Genomic DNA, 15,992 nt, shown 5'->3' with positions numbered 1-15,992 from the left:
TGAGGGACTTCCTATTCCAGAACCTCCAGTAGAATATTCTCTTGATTCATCTGACGAAGACAAAGGTGAGTCGACCTGTTCTTCTCCTGGTCCATCAGCATGCAGTGATCCAGATTTTCACTGTGGTGCATCATCAACCCCACACAGAATAACACAGGAAGAACTAAATGACCTGATTCGTGATTTGGACTTATCAAAGAACAAGGCAGAATTGCTAGGATCAAGACTCCAACAATGGAATCTTCTAGAAGAAGATGTCACAATTACTGCATATCGAAAGCGCCACCAGCAATTGGAGCCTTTCTTCAGAAAGGAAAGTAATCTGATATTCTGTTCCGATATTGAGGGCCTCATGAATGCTTTAAAAATCACTCATGACCCACAAGAATGGAGACTATTTGTGGACTCTTCGAAACTGAGTCTCAAGGCTGTGCTTTTGCACAATGGAAACATTCTTCCATCTATTCCAGTAGCGTATGCTGTCCACATGAAAGAGACATACGATAACTTAAGGCAGCTACTGAATTCCATTGAGTATAACAAGTACAGCTGGCACCTCTGTGGTGATTTGAAGGTAGTTGCCCTTTTAATGGGACTGCAGCAAGGATATACAAAATACATGTGTTTCTTATGCGAGTGGGATAGCCGAGCAAGGGAAATGCACTACATGAGGAAGGAATGGACTCACAGGCAGAATGTAGCCATTGGAGAGAAGAATATCCAACACCCAGCTCTGGTTGAGGCTCAGAAAATCTTGCTACCACCCCTTCACATCAAACTAGGTTTGATGAAGAACTTCGTGAAAGCCATTGACCGGACTTTGCCAGCATTCCGATACCTGCATGAAAAATTCCCTCGACTCAGCGAAGCAAAGATTAAAGAGGGAGTTTTTGTGGGTCCTCAGATTCGAGAGCTTTTCAAAGATGACCGGTTCAACAACTTGCTGGAAGGTGACGCGAAACAAGCATGGAATGCTTTTCGCCTAGTTTCTACAAACTTCCTCGGAAATGTTAGGGCAGAAAACTATAAGGAACTAGTATAAGACATGTTGATGAAGTATAAGAAACTTGGCTGCAATATGTCTCTAAAGATTCACTTCCTTCATTCCCATTTGGATTTCTTTCCTAGCAACTGTGGTATTGTTAGTGATGAACACGGCGAACGTTTTCATCAAGATATCGCAACAATGGAACAAAGATACCAGGGAAAATGGTCCACTACAATGCTGGCTGACTACTGCTGGACACTCCTCAGAGATGCTCCCGAACAGCTGTACAAGAGACAGGCGAAGAAATCTAAGATGTAGTCAGTGACTTGATTTTTTATAGGTAGGCTATTACAGTTGACCTTTTACTATTGGAATGCATTTCGTTATGTAAACATTAATTTCTTGCAGATTACAAAAAAACTAGAGCCAATTTTGCAATTTGACTGTCATATTCGTGTTCAGCACATAAAAATTGATAAGAATTGACTAATTTTATTTCAGTAACATGACTTTTGTAAAAATTTGTTGTCCAGTGTTATCACAGTTGTGAATACTCATGTTGTTATCACAGTAGTGCATACTCATGTTATTACATTAGTGCATGCCCATGTTGTTATGAAGGTAGTGCATACTCATATTGTTATCACAGTAGTGCATACTCATATTATCACAATAGCACATACTTCATTGCCGCAGTAATGCATACTCATGTTGTTACCACAGTAATGCATGCTCATGTTATGCATAATCTTGTTACCACAGTAATGCGTATTCATATTGTTACCACAGTAATGCATACCAATGTTATCACAGTAATGCATACTCATGTTGTGCTTACTCATGTTATCACAGTAGTGCATGTTCATGTTTTTATCACAGTAATGCATACTCATTTTTTTCACAGTAATGCATACTCATCTTGTACATACTCATGTTGTGCTTACTCATGTTATCACAGTAGTGCATGTTCATTTTTTTTTCACAGTAATGCATACTCATTTTTTTTTCACAGTAATGCATACTCATCTTGTAAATACTCATGTTTTCACAATAACACATTTTTCAGTTTTCTTACTGTGATGTTGATCATGTTACTGGCTGTGAAGTTCGGACTTTTCACTCATTATTCATCCTGCCAGTATTGATCTAATCACCACAGCCAAGGCACCATTTCTGATTTCAATTCATTCTTTTTCAGTCAAATTACTATCGCCCCTCGGGGAGTCCCATTTGCTTGCCCTGTGACTGTTACGAGATTGGTTCCACCAGTGCAACCTGTGACCCAGTTACAGGGCAGTGTCCATGTTTGGAGTCTGTTGTTGGCCGACGCTGTGACCAGTGTCAAAGTGGACATGCTGAGATACGGAAAGATGAGGGCTGCATAAGTAAATTTATCCAATTCTTTAAAAAAAATTATTGCTAATTGTAAATTTGTTAAGAGTTTATAAAGCAGATAAAGAAATCATGCCAAAATGTAACTTTTGATATCTTGTAATTCTTCTCCATCTGGACACTATCTTGTAGTGAGCGGTTTTGAACATCAGTTCATCTTTGAGAATGCTTTTTTTTGTTCTTTTCTATGTAATAATCACCTGAAATTTTGATAAATTTAATACAAATTACGAACAAAAATATAGCTTTTTCAGATTTTGATGTAGAATGCGTAAACAAATATATGTATGGAAGACATGTATGAAAGAAGAACATGTGCTGAAAGTATTGGTATAAATAAGTGTATTAATAGATTATAAATGGATATATTTATAAAGAAAAAAATTACCTGAAAATTTGGTACAAATTTCAACAAAAAGATTAAAGAATATTCAAACTTAACTTATTTGATTTTTGTATGATATTCATGTATTAAATCAAAATATTTGTCTTTCAGTGATGCTTGATGCATGTCCTAGAAACTTACATTCTGGGATATGGTGGGATTCTGTGACACTTGGTGGCTTTGTGATTCGTGATTGCCCTAATGATGCAGATGGTGATGCCATCAGAAATTGCACACGGGATGGTGTTTGGTTGGAACCAGACTTGTTCAATTGTTCTAATAAAGCTTTCACCAGGCTGCTTGACCAGGTAGATTTTGTATATTTTTCTCGGATATCACAGATATATAATTCAGTTTATACTGTTTTTATGCTCTTTAAAACTTAATTTATGCACATTATATTAATAAAATGGCAAATAAATAAAGTTGATCAAATATGTTTAACAAGAGCCTTTTATTAGTTTGTATTAGTATGATGTATAGACCAGTTTGTGTCATGAATGTCTACACATAATTGTGCAAGTTTTGTTAATTTTATTGTAGAAGCTGAATTAAACCAACAGAATTAAAAGGATGAACTCTAACCTTTATTCATTATGCTATAGAGCAGTGGTTCTCAAACTAATGCACACCATGTTAGCATTGCTGAGTCTTGGCAGACCTTGTCAGCCAGCCATTTAATGACCTTTCCTAATGTTGCTTTTACTATTTCTTGATTGTTCCACAGCCTTTCGTTTACCACCTGAATGGAGCTCACGGACCACCATTGGTATGCTTACCACAGTTTGAGAACCTCTGCCACAGAGTACATAATGCTTATAATGATTTTGCACTTGTCTGTTGTAATAATTATTTTACTTATAGATTCCACCAACTACAGTTACTATCACATTTTTATATTACAGACCTTTCTAAAGTTAAATAAAAAGGTTCTTTTTTACGATTTCATTATCATTTATCACAGATTAACAAGATAGAGAGTGGCCAATTGACTATCAACACATTTGTTGCGAAGACAACAATGGCTGACCTTGAGAATGCCACATCATCAACAAAGCAGCTTTTTGGGAATGACCTGAATACTACTGTACGAATCCTGATTAGCACTCTTGACTACGAGAATAACCAGCAGGGTCTTAACCTCACCAGCGAACAGGACAGCAAGTATTTGTCGGTAAGAAAATGCAATATCTTAATGCGACATTCTTGTAGGACGAGCGCATAGCATAGGGATAATCCCATAGAATATAAACACTGGGGATTATCTCTGAGAGTGCAAGCAGTAGGGATAGTAAGCACTTGGGTTATTTCCTGTATGCAAGTAATAGGAATAATCACAGATTGTAAGCAGTGGGGATAATCCAAGAGTGTAAATAGTAGGGATAACCCCTGACAGTGTAAGTAATACAGGTAATCCCTGAGCCAGCAGATCAGGGTCTATGTGGTTTGTTCTACTGATTGCTTCTCACAAACTGCCAGCACAATATGTGACAGCAGATCTTGGTCTCTGTAGTTTGTAGCTGGACTCCACTTAAAAAATGATGTGCCAGTAACACCTATACATGATTTGTACAAACTTTAAAAAGTCTTGAATTTGAGGAATTACAAAAAAGTTGTTGCATTAATAAAATCACTATTAATTTTGCTAAAAACTGCTTGTGTTTATTAAAGGAAGTACAAAGCATTCAAACAAAATGCAAAGTAGCACTCTTTTAATTCTAGACCATTGTTATAACATATTTTTCAAAATAATAAATGGACTGATATATTCATTTTATTAAAGGACTTGTGAAACTGCCATTTCAAGATTGAGTAGTGTCCCTTTCCTGTTGTGCACTAATCACATTTTTGTAAATGGATCAGTAATTTAGCAAAGAGGGTATGAACACCTTGGAATGAACAGTGCTTACAAAGGGGAGCATGACCAATTTAAAAACTTTGGAAGTACAAGAAAACTCAATGAAAACTCCTTTAAAATAATTCCTGGGCTATACAAACCAAGCTGTGCATACATTCACATTTGGCCTGTGTTCTAGATGGCTTTTGGTTGCAGTGTGTGTGTGTGATTAAAATTTTAAATGTAGCTTTAACAATTTTAGTCATATCACTATTGTATCTGAAGTGTGGCAGTTTATAGTGATGTCTATCACTGGGGCATCATGCTGCAGACACAAAGCATCATGTCCCACCCAGCCACATTATCGTGTATCCTGACACCAGGCTGACCAGTCCTAACACTAACCCTTTAATGCTGACCTCCAAATGAGACAACTGCTAGAACCATTTTATAAGGCCATGATATGACTTGGCTTGGGTTCGAACCTGTGACCTCCCGCATCCAAGGCAGATGCTCTTTGGTTGCAAAATTAAATTTGGAAACAAGCAGATGCAGGTTTTATGTTTTTGTAATTGTAGGTCACTTTAGCATTTAAAATGTTTTGTAGGTCACTTTAGCATTTAGAATGTTTGTAGGTCACTTTAGCATTTAAAATGTTTTGTAGGTCACTTTAGCATTTAGAATGTTTTGTAGGTCACTTTAGCATTTAAAATGTTTTGTAGGTCACTTTAGCATTTAAAATGTTTTGTAGGTCACTTTAGCATTTAAAATAATTGAAATTGTAGGTCACTTTAGCATTTAAAATGTTTTGTAGGTCACTTTAGCATTTAAAATGTTTTGTAGGTCACTTTAGCATTTAAAATGTTTTGTAGGTCACTTTAGCATTTAAAATAATTGTAATTGTAGGTCACTTTAGCATTTAAAATAATTGTAATTGTAGGTCACTTTAGCATTTAAAATGTTTTGTAGGTCACTTTAGCATTTAAAATGTTTTGTAGGTCACTTTAGCATTTAAAATAATTGTAATTGTAGGTCACTTTAGCATTTAAAATAATTGTAATTGTAGATCACTTTAGCATTTAAAATGTTTTGTAGGTCACTTTAGCATTTAAAATGTTTTGTAGGTCACTTTAGCATTTAAAATAATTGTAATTGTAGGTCACTTTAGCATTTAAAATGTTTTGTAGGTCACTTTAGCATTTAAAATGTTTTGTAGGTCACTTTAGCATTTAAAATGTTTTGTAGGTCACTTTAGCATTTAAAATAATTGTAATTGTAGGTCACTTTAGCATTTAAAATAATTGTAATTGTAGATCACTTTAGCATTTAAAATGTTTTGTAGGTCACTTTAGCATTTAAAATAATTGTAATTGTAGATCACTTTAGCATTTAAAATAATTGTAATTGTAGGTCACTTTAGCATTTAAAATGTTTTGTAGGTCACTTTAGCATTTAAAATGTTTTGTAGGTCACTTTAGCATTTAAAATGTTTTGTAGGTCACTTTAGCATTTAAAATAATTGTAATTGTAGATCACTTTAGCATTTAAAATAATTGTAATTGTAGGTCACTTTAGCATTTAAAATAATTGTAATTGTAGATCACTTTAGCATTTAAAATGTTTTGTAGGTCACTTTAGCATTTAAAATGTTTTGTAGGTCACTTTAGCATTTAAAATAATTGTAATTGTAGGTCACTTTAGCATTTAAAATGTTTTGTAGGTCACTTTAGCATTTAAAATGTTTTGTAGGTCACTTTAGCATTTAAAATAATTGTAATTGTAGATCACTTTAGCATTTAAAATAATTGTAATTGTAGGTCACTTTAGCATTTAAAATGTTTTGTAGGTCACTTTAGCATTTAAAATGTTTTGTAGGTCACTTTAGCATTTAAAATGTTTTGTAGGTCACTTTAGCATTTAAAATGTTTTGTAGGTCACTTTAGCATTTAAAATAATTGTAATTGTAGATCACTTTAGCATTTAAAATGTTTTGTAGGTCACTTTAGCATTTAAAATAATTGTAATTGTAGATCACTTTAGCATTTAAAATAATTGTAATTGTAGATCACTTTAGCATTTAAAATGTTTTGTAGGTCACTTTAGCATTTAAAATGTTTTGTAGGTCACTTTAGCATTTAAAATGTTTTGTAGGTCACTTTAGCATTTAAAATAATTGTAATTGTAGATCACTTTAGCATTTAAAATGTTTTGTAGGTCACTTTAGCATTTAAAATAATTGTAATTGTAGGTCACTTTAGCATTTAAAATAATTGTAATTGTAGGTCACTTTAGCATTAAAAATAATTGTAATTGTAGATCACTTTAGCATTTAGAATGTTTGTAGGTCACTTTAGCATTTAAAATAATTGTAATTGTAGATCACTTTAGCATTTAGAATAAACAAGCACACACACTGTTTTATTTATTAAATGAATTAAGCTAAATTATTAATCAATATTTATAGTAAAATCACACAAGGATTTCTTTTGAAAAAAATTTTGGTGTGTTTTTGGTGGACTGTTCTAAAGAAATTAGAAAGTAATCTCGTCTGAAAAAAATAACTTTGACATTCAGTGTTGCCAGCAACCCCAAATTTTCCAACTTTGTCTTACTTTTTGGTCAGACTATATGTTTCCCTACTTTTTTCAAAAATGGCTTTACAGTCCTTGTGAAATTTTTTGTTGAGGATTGACTACTACACATATGTTCTCTGTAAAATAGAGCCGAGTGTTCAAGAAGATAGGCCATCCTGGAAACAATATATGAGTAAAAAATGCTTCTGTTCAAGTTTACAACGGTTAGTCATGAACAGGTTTCATTTGCAACTTGCACATATTTTGTACTGTTATTTTCTTTTTAATTTGGCCCTAATATATTCCACTTTGTCACAAAGGATGCTGGAAAGATTGAACACTGAAAATACTCCAATTATGACCGTTTAACCTGCGGACAATACAAAAAAGGTATTTGAATCTTTTAATATATTTTCTAGTAAGGTAAATATTTTGAGCAGTTTTATAAAAATTTATTTGGACAAGTTAACTTTTTTATGGTTTCCAGCTCAGAGAGATTTTGAAGTGCATGTCATTTACACTGTTTCATCTTTTACTTCAGAACATTATCTCTGTATTGAGCAACATCCTTACACCAGAGTATGAGGCATTCTGGCGCAGACTTGACATGGAGTCTAGAGGAACATCAGTGTTAATATCCAAGATGGAGGCATACCTGGCTATTTTACTGGCTACCTTAGAATTAATGGCTCCAGACAACCCGAAACCTTACAGTGTCATTTCTGACAATATAGGTGGGTCCTGAGAAACATATTTTTTTAAAAAAAATTCAGTAAAAAGTTTTAGCAAATTGTAGAGCAGTAGATTAGTTTCAGATCAGTTTACATTTATTCAGGGATTTTACTTAAAATTGACTTTCAGACTAAAAATTGACTTTCAGACCAAAAATTGACTTACGAACTAGAAGAAATTGCCATTTAACCTCGAGTCATTTGATTTATTTAATTTTTTAATGTACACATGATGCATATAAGCCAATACAGTCATTTAATCTTGTAAATTTTTTTATGTACACATGATGCATATAAGCCAATACAGTCATTTAATCTTGTAAATTTTTTAATGTACACATGATGCATATAAGCCAATACAGTCATTTAATCTTGTAAATTTTTAATGTACACATGATGCATATAAGCCAATACAGTCATTTAATCTTGTAAATTTTTAATGTACACATGATGCATATAAGCCAATACAGTCATTTAATCTTGTAAATTTTTTATGTACACATGATGCATATAAGCCAATACAGTCATTTAATCTTGTAAATTTTTTAATGTACATATGATGCATATAAGCCAATACAGTCATTTAATCTTGTAAATTTTTAATGTACACATGATGCATATAAGCCAATACAGTCATTTAATCTTGTAAATTTTTAATGTACACATGATGCATATAAGCCAATACAGTCATTTAATCTTGTAAATTTTTTAATGTACACATGATGCATATAAGCCAATAGTCATTTAATCTTGTAAATTTTTTAATGTACACATGATGCATATAAGCCAATACAGTCATTTAATCTTGTAAATTTTTTAATGTACACATGATGCATATAAGCCAATACAGTCATTTAATCTTGTAAATTTTTTAATGTACACATGATGCATATAAGCCAATACAGTCATTTAATCTTGTAAATTTTTTATGTACACATGATGCATATAAGCCAATACAGTCATTTAATCTTGTAAATTTTTTAATGTACACATGATGCATATAAGCCAATACAGTCATTTAATCTTGTAAATTTTTTAATGTACATATGATGCATATAAGCCAATACAGTCATTTAATCTTGTAAATTTTTAATGTACACATGATGCATATAAGCCAATACAGTCATTTAATCTTGTAAATTTTTAATGTACACATGATGCATATAAGCCAATACAGTCATTTAATCTTGTAAATTTTTTAATGTACACATGATGCATATAAGCCAATAGTCATTTAATCTTGTAAATTTTTTAATGTACACATGATGCATATAAGCCAATACAGTCATTTAATCTTGTAAATTTTTTAATGTACACATGATGCATATAAGCCAATACAGTCATTTAATCTTGTAAATTTTTAATGTACACATGATGCATATAAGCCAATACAGTCATTTAATCTTGTAAATTTTTTAATGTACACATGATGCATATAAGCCAATACAGTCATTTATTTTAATTATGCTATATGTTGTGGTATTGCAGAAAAGAAATAATTGTTACCTGAGCAGAGTTTGTAAAATGTTATTTTTAAATTCTTTTTTGCGGTAGCTCATGCAAGTTTTAGGTCAGGTGGTAAAGGGAACAAAACATTTACGGAGTTAAACTGAGTGATAGTATACGAATGAATACTCTGTGAAGAAGAATTTAGATCATCCAAAAGATATATATATATATATATATATATATATATATATATATATATATATTGACGTTAGATTTTACATGCAACATCACCATCAAGTCATTCACATTAATAAACCACTGATGACGTCAAATTAGCCGAAACATATGGACTGTCTGTATATTACTGACATCAAGCTGAATATGATCTCAGTTCATTTCATCAAAATATGTTCTCATCTGCATATGATCTCTCAGTTCATAACATCTGAATATGTCCTTTCATCATTTCATCTAAATATGATTTCTGAGTTTATATCATCTGAATATGATCTCTCAGTTCATTTCATCAAAATATGATCTCATTTCATATCATCTGAATATGTCCTCTTGGTTTATTTCATCTAAATACGATTTCTCAGTTCATATAATCTGATTATGATTTCTCAGTTCATCTAAATATTTCTCAGTTCATTTGATCTGAATATGATTTCTCAGTTCATGTTATCTAAATATGATCTCAGTTCATATCTGAATATGATCTCTCAGTTTATATCTGAATATGATCTCTCAGTTCATATCATCTAAATATGATCTCTCAGTTCATTTCATCTGAATATGATCTCTTAGTTCATTTCATCTGAATATGATCTATTGGTTCATCTAAATATTTCTCAGTTTATATCATCAAAATATGATCTCAGTTCATATCTGAATATGATCTCTCAGTTCATATCATCTAAAGTTCTTCATTGCATATTGCTGCATTTGTTATAATTACAGTGCTGGGAGTGGACACAATCAGTAAGAGCAACTTTACTGGGAGACGAATTCCAAAGTATGATAACATCGTAAAAAACAGCACATTTGATGATGAGACCAACGTTTTCCTACCACAGTCGGTCGTAGAGTCTGCCTTTCCAGGTATACCACTAAAATTCTTGTTTGATATTGCAGGTAGAAAAGAAAATATTAAATGGCAGAACAGATTATGGTAATTTTAAAATTTACACCTATTCAGCAATCACATGTAGTGTGAAGGATTAAATTTGATAAAATTGGAAGAAATAAATGGACATTTCGCACCATAGTGTTATATCAAATTAACATAGAAAATAAAATAAGCTTGTTTAGAGAAAGAGGACACCACTGTCATAGAAGTTTATGTAGTTTTCAGTCCAAACTGGAGTATTAATTTGTAGTTGAAATTGTTGTTTTTTAAAAGTTAAGTTTTATTGGCGCATTCATTATGAAATTGCTGCTAAGAAAGAGTTTGACTGACAAGGATTCTAAGTTTTGACGTGTTAAAAAACGACTATGTCCGTCTCATCAGGATCTCTTAACATCTTATCACCTTGAACACGTCTTTTCATTTCAGACTTTTTGTCTGTAAAGAGTGTGACGCCCAAAGCTTATGTTGGGTACATACTATACAAGAATCTAGGAGATCTTCTTCCAAAACGGTATGGTACAGGTGTGAGGTAAGCCATTGTACAGGAAAATATGAGGTGTCTCTTCTGTTTAAACAGTAAATTGGTGATATGAAGTAAGCCATTATGGTACAGGAGTTTATGATGTGGTAGAAGACACATAGCATGGACTCTTCACACATGAACTCAGGCCATTATGGTACAGGAGTGAAGGAGGCATGTCTTCTACTTAATTAGTATGATGGGAGTATGAAGTATACCATTATGGTACAGGAGTTTATGATGTGTCTTCTACTTAATTAGTATGATGGGAGTATGAAGTATACCATTATGGTACAGGAGTGAAGGAGGCATGTCTTCTACTTAATTAGTATGATTGGAGTATGAAGTATACCATTATGATACAGGAGTTCATGATGTTTATATTCTACTTAATTAGTATGATGGGAGTATGAAGTATACCATTATGGTACAGGAGTTCATGATGTGTGTCTTCTACTTAATTAGTATGATGGGAGTATGAAGTATACCATTATGGTACAGGAGTTTATGATGTGTCTTCTACTTAATTAGTATGATGGGAGTATGAAGTATACCATTATGGTACAGGAGTTCATGATGTGTGTCTTCTACTTAATTAGTATGATGGGAGTATGAAGTATACCATTATGGTACAGGAGTTTATGATGTGTCTTCTACTTAATTAGTATGATGGGAGTATGAAGTATACCATTATGGTACAGGAGTTCATGATGTGTGTCTTCTACTTAATTAGTATGATGGGAGTATGAGGTATACCATTATGGTACAGGAGTTCATGATGTTTATATTCTACTTAATTAGTATGATGGGAGTATGAAGTATACCATTATGGTACAGGAGTTCATGATGTGTGTCTTCTACTTAATTAGTATGATGGGAGTATGAAGTATACCATTATGGTACAGGAGTTCATGATGTTTATATTCTACTTAATTAGTGTGTTGGGAGTATGAGGTATACCATTATGGTACAGGAGTTCATGATGTGTGTCTTCTACTTAATTAGTATGTTGGGAGTATGAAGTATTCCATTATGATTCTGGAGTTTATGATGTGTCTTCTACTTAATTAGTATGATGGGAGTATGAGGTATACCATTATGGTATAGGAGTTTATGATGTTTATATTCTACTTAGTGTGTTGGGAGTATGAGGTATACCATTATGGTACAGGAGTTTATGATGTTTATATTCTACTTAAATAGTATGATGGGAGTATGAAGTATACCATTATGGTACAGGAGTTCATGATGTTTATATTCTACTTAATTAGTGTGTTGGGAGTATGAAGTATACCATTATGGTACAGGAGTTTATGATGTGTGTCTTCTACTTAATTAGTATGTTGGGAGTATGAAGTATTCCATTATGATACTGGAGTTTATGATGTGTCTTCTACTTAATTAGTATGAGGGGAGTATGAGGTATACCATTATGGTATAGGAGTTTATGATGTGTATCTTCTACTTAAATAGTATGATTGGAATATGAAGTATACCATTATGGTACAGGAGTTCATGATGCGTGTCTTATACTTAATTAGTATGATGGGAGTATGAGATATGCCATTATGGTATTGAAGAATTGTCAGTTGTCTTCTGCCAGATCAATTCTGTTGGGTTTGCCTTTTTGTACAGGAATATATGAGTTTGCTACAAAATATTTTATCAGTGACTCAGCTTTGCTTGCAAGCCATCGTTTCCATCAAATATTTTAGTTGCAGTTTTTAACAGTAACTCTGAATTGTTTGATTAAATAAAGACTTGAACAAATTAACTCTTTGAATAGGATGGTAATGGGAGGGTGACTCTGAATTAGATGGTAAGTCTTTGAATGGGATGGTTAGTCTTTGCATGGGATGGTTACTCTTTGCATGGGATGGTAACTCTTTGAATAAGATGGTAACTCATTGAATGGAATGTTAGGGATGGTAACTCCTTGAATGGGGTGATAAATCTTTGAATGGGATGGTAACTCTTTGAAGGGAATGGTAACTGACTGGGATGGTAATTTTTTTGAATGGGATGGTAACTCTTTGAATGGGATGGTTACTCAGTCTTATTTCTTAAATTAGTTTTGTGATAGTGTTGCAGAATGATATTGTATTAATTCATTGTAAATCCTACAACTTCTAAATTGAGAGCTGACATGTAAAACAGGATTGAGCTTGTAGTATTAGTTGATATAGAACTTGGATAATGAGAAAAATACAACATAAATGTTTTGTAAATTTAATATAAATTCTGATTGATGCAGATATTTTTTTACCATGATAGTCATTTATGTCATTGTTAATTTAAATTTAAAAATATAAGATTCTTTTAAAATTGTATACGTGATTATTTCTATTTGTTGCATAAATTGTAAAAAAATTGAATTCATAGAAATGTCAATGTTGTTTGTTTACACACAGAAACATAGAAGGGAGACCAATGTCTGTGAATAGCCCAGTTTTCACTCTCATTCTGAGAGACAAAGGGAAGAATGTGACAGGCTCACTTGTGGATCCAGTGACCTTGACCTTCAAACAGCTGCAGAATGTTAATAGAACAAGCCCTCAGTGCGTCTTCTGGTCACATACAGAAAGGTAAATTGAGTATTAATGAAACCGGTCATTTCATACATTTATATGACTTGCATACCCCATTCATATAAAGGAAACATGCTGTAGAGGACACCTTTATATAAAGAATACATGTTATAACTTTCACTTGCATATAAAAGAACGTGCTTGCATATAAAAGAACATGTGCTTGCATATAAAAGACACATGCTTTAGCAGACACAGGACTCTGAACAGTTTTGGAAAGGCTAGTCATGGACTCACATGAACTCAGGAGTCCCCAGGATACTTCTGAGAATCCCTGGAATAAACTTGGGAGTCCCTCACTTTCAAAAGGATGGAAAATAAAATGAAAAAGTATATAATTATTTTAATACATATCAGGATTTAATTCTTAATTATCTACAATATCACACTAAAAAGGATATTTTTAATTTATTACAATGTGAAGTTTAAACATTATATTTGTAAATTTATAATTTGTTACCCCAACAAGAACACTAAAGCAGAATTAAACCGTAACAATAAAATCATCAGTAATTAGTTTCAGTCCCAAGAATGATCATTTAAAATGCTGTGAAGTTTTCTCCGCAAGTAAATTAGCATCACACCCAAGAAATTAGTAAATACGTGGCATTTCACTGTACTGTTTATACAAGTGTGAATTACCATCATTAAATGAAACAATAAACCAAATAGCATATGTGCAAAAATCTAATTCAGAATAAATATGTTAATTAGTAAACACTATTATTGTCTTAAGAAGTTTACCTAAGGAATAAAGGTGTGTTATAATGTGGACTCTATGTATGGCTGTATGGCATTTGAATGAACTCAAGACTGCAGATGTTTTCATGATGAATTCAAACAAGTTTTAGGTACTGATACTTAAATATCACCCATTAAAAACAGCCTCCTCCCCTCCTTTTTTTTTCTTTTCTTCGCATTAGTGTTATTTTCGTTGCAAGGCTATCACATAAAATGAAAACAGAATTTGCCAACTCATTTTTATGAGTCAGTGCACTGTTTTAAGTTTCTACTGACAACTATCGTGTTCAAGTACAAGACACATGTACTACAGATCAGTTATTACTATGGCATATTGATGGTTGGCAATATTATCCAAAATCAAACTGAGAAGGCTTTGATTACTTTAATGGTTTATATTTGTATGTCACCAGTTTAATTAAAACTTAAGCAAAAAAGGTATCATTTATTTGCTGACCAATCTCAAGTGCTTACATGCACACTTTGTAGAACATTTGATGAATGTCTGAATAGCTACAGAGGAGCAGTCCTTGTCACAAGATAGGGTTATGGTGATTAACTGTTAATTAGTCGCACTTAGAGCGTCCGCCTCAGATGCGGGAGGTCGTGGGTTCGATCCCCGGCCAAGTCATACCAGAGACTTAAAAAATGGTACTAACAGCTGCCTCGCTTGGCATTCAGCATTAAGAAGTTAGTGTTAGGACTGGTCGGCCTGGTGTCAGGATAATGTGACTGGGTGGGACATCATGCTACATGTCTGCGGCATGATGCCTCAGTGCTAGACATCACTATAAACTGCCACATTGCAGACATCATAGCGATATGACTGAAAAATTGTTAAAGCTACGTTAAAAATCAAAATCACATCACATCAATTAGTCGCACTGTCTTTATGCTTTTTTGCTTAAGTCTGTCCTTTAGCTATTCTACAGATTGGCTGCAAAATATAAAAAGGGAGAGCTTCCCAGAGGAAAATAGGCATGTTCTAAGGGTTTACATTATATGGAGAAGGGGTGCATCCTTTGGGAATTTCACGTGTATTTGCCCTTGAAGTATGGGCCAATGAGACCCCAGAGGTGCCTTCATATAAAGAACACTTGCTTATATTTGACACCTTACTATAAAGGATGCCTATTTATAATGAACAATCAGTTTCATTAGCTTCAGACTGTTACTGACATAGCTATTAGTGATGACTCATCAATGAGTCTTTGTAACATCAGTGAGTCTTTGTAACATCAATGAGGCTTTGTAACATCAATGAGTCTTTGTAACATCATTGATGTAACATAATGGTGACCATAGACTTGAGGGCATTGAACATATTGTGCTATTGTGTCTTGTCTGTCAGTCCTGTTGTTCCCAATTTAGGTTTTGCACAAAAACTTGTATACTCCAATATCTAATGTTAACAAACTTTGTAAATAACTTGTATATATAGTAAGGAAGAAGTTTGTCAATTTTGGGGTCAAAAGGTGAAAGGTCAGGGTGATTATGACTGAAAGAAGACCATGTATTTCCACATACTAAGATTAGTTCTAAATCACAGACTAGGACCAAGTTTTGTGTATGGCTTGCACTTTAGTAACGAAGAAGGTTTTTGATTAATGGGTGGAAATATCAGAGGTTTTATGGTCACTAAGACTGAAGTCAATAAAG

The 15,992-nt window shown here is 33.0% G+C and overlaps 1 protein-coding gene across 2 annotated transcripts in view; it reads left to right on the top strand.

Annotated features, from left to right (window-relative positions):
* The window catches only part of LOC149804003 (cadherin EGF LAG seven-pass G-type receptor 1-like), a 150,336-nt gene that overhangs the window by 94,794 nt on the left and 39,550 nt on the right, over positions 1-15,992 (top strand). For both annotated transcript variants that reach the window (XM_089953858.1, XM_089953859.1), the window contains exons 15-21: positions 2,187-2,373; positions 2,877-3,073; positions 3,730-3,939; positions 7,717-7,909; positions 10,316-10,456; positions 10,911-11,013; positions 13,416-13,589. In XM_089953858.1, the coding sequence (XP_089809984.1) occupies positions 2,187-2,373; positions 2,877-3,073; positions 3,730-3,939; positions 7,717-7,909; positions 10,316-10,456; positions 10,911-11,013; positions 13,416-13,589 (1,205 nt within the window). The remainder of the gene's footprint in view (positions 1-2,186; positions 2,374-2,876; positions 3,074-3,729; positions 3,940-7,716; positions 7,910-10,315; positions 10,457-10,910; positions 11,014-13,415; positions 13,590-15,992) is intronic.

The sequence above is a fragment of the Sinohyriopsis cumingii genome, chromosome 3 (genome assembly GCF_028554795.1).
Source record: "Sinohyriopsis cumingii isolate HCF-2022 chromosome 3, ASM2855479v2, whole genome shotgun sequence".
Lineage (NCBI taxonomy): Eukaryota > Metazoa > Mollusca > Bivalvia > Unionida > Unionidae > Sinohyriopsis > Sinohyriopsis cumingii.
Note: the sequence above shows the minus strand (reverse complement) of the source record. Positions and strands in the feature narration are given on the sequence as shown.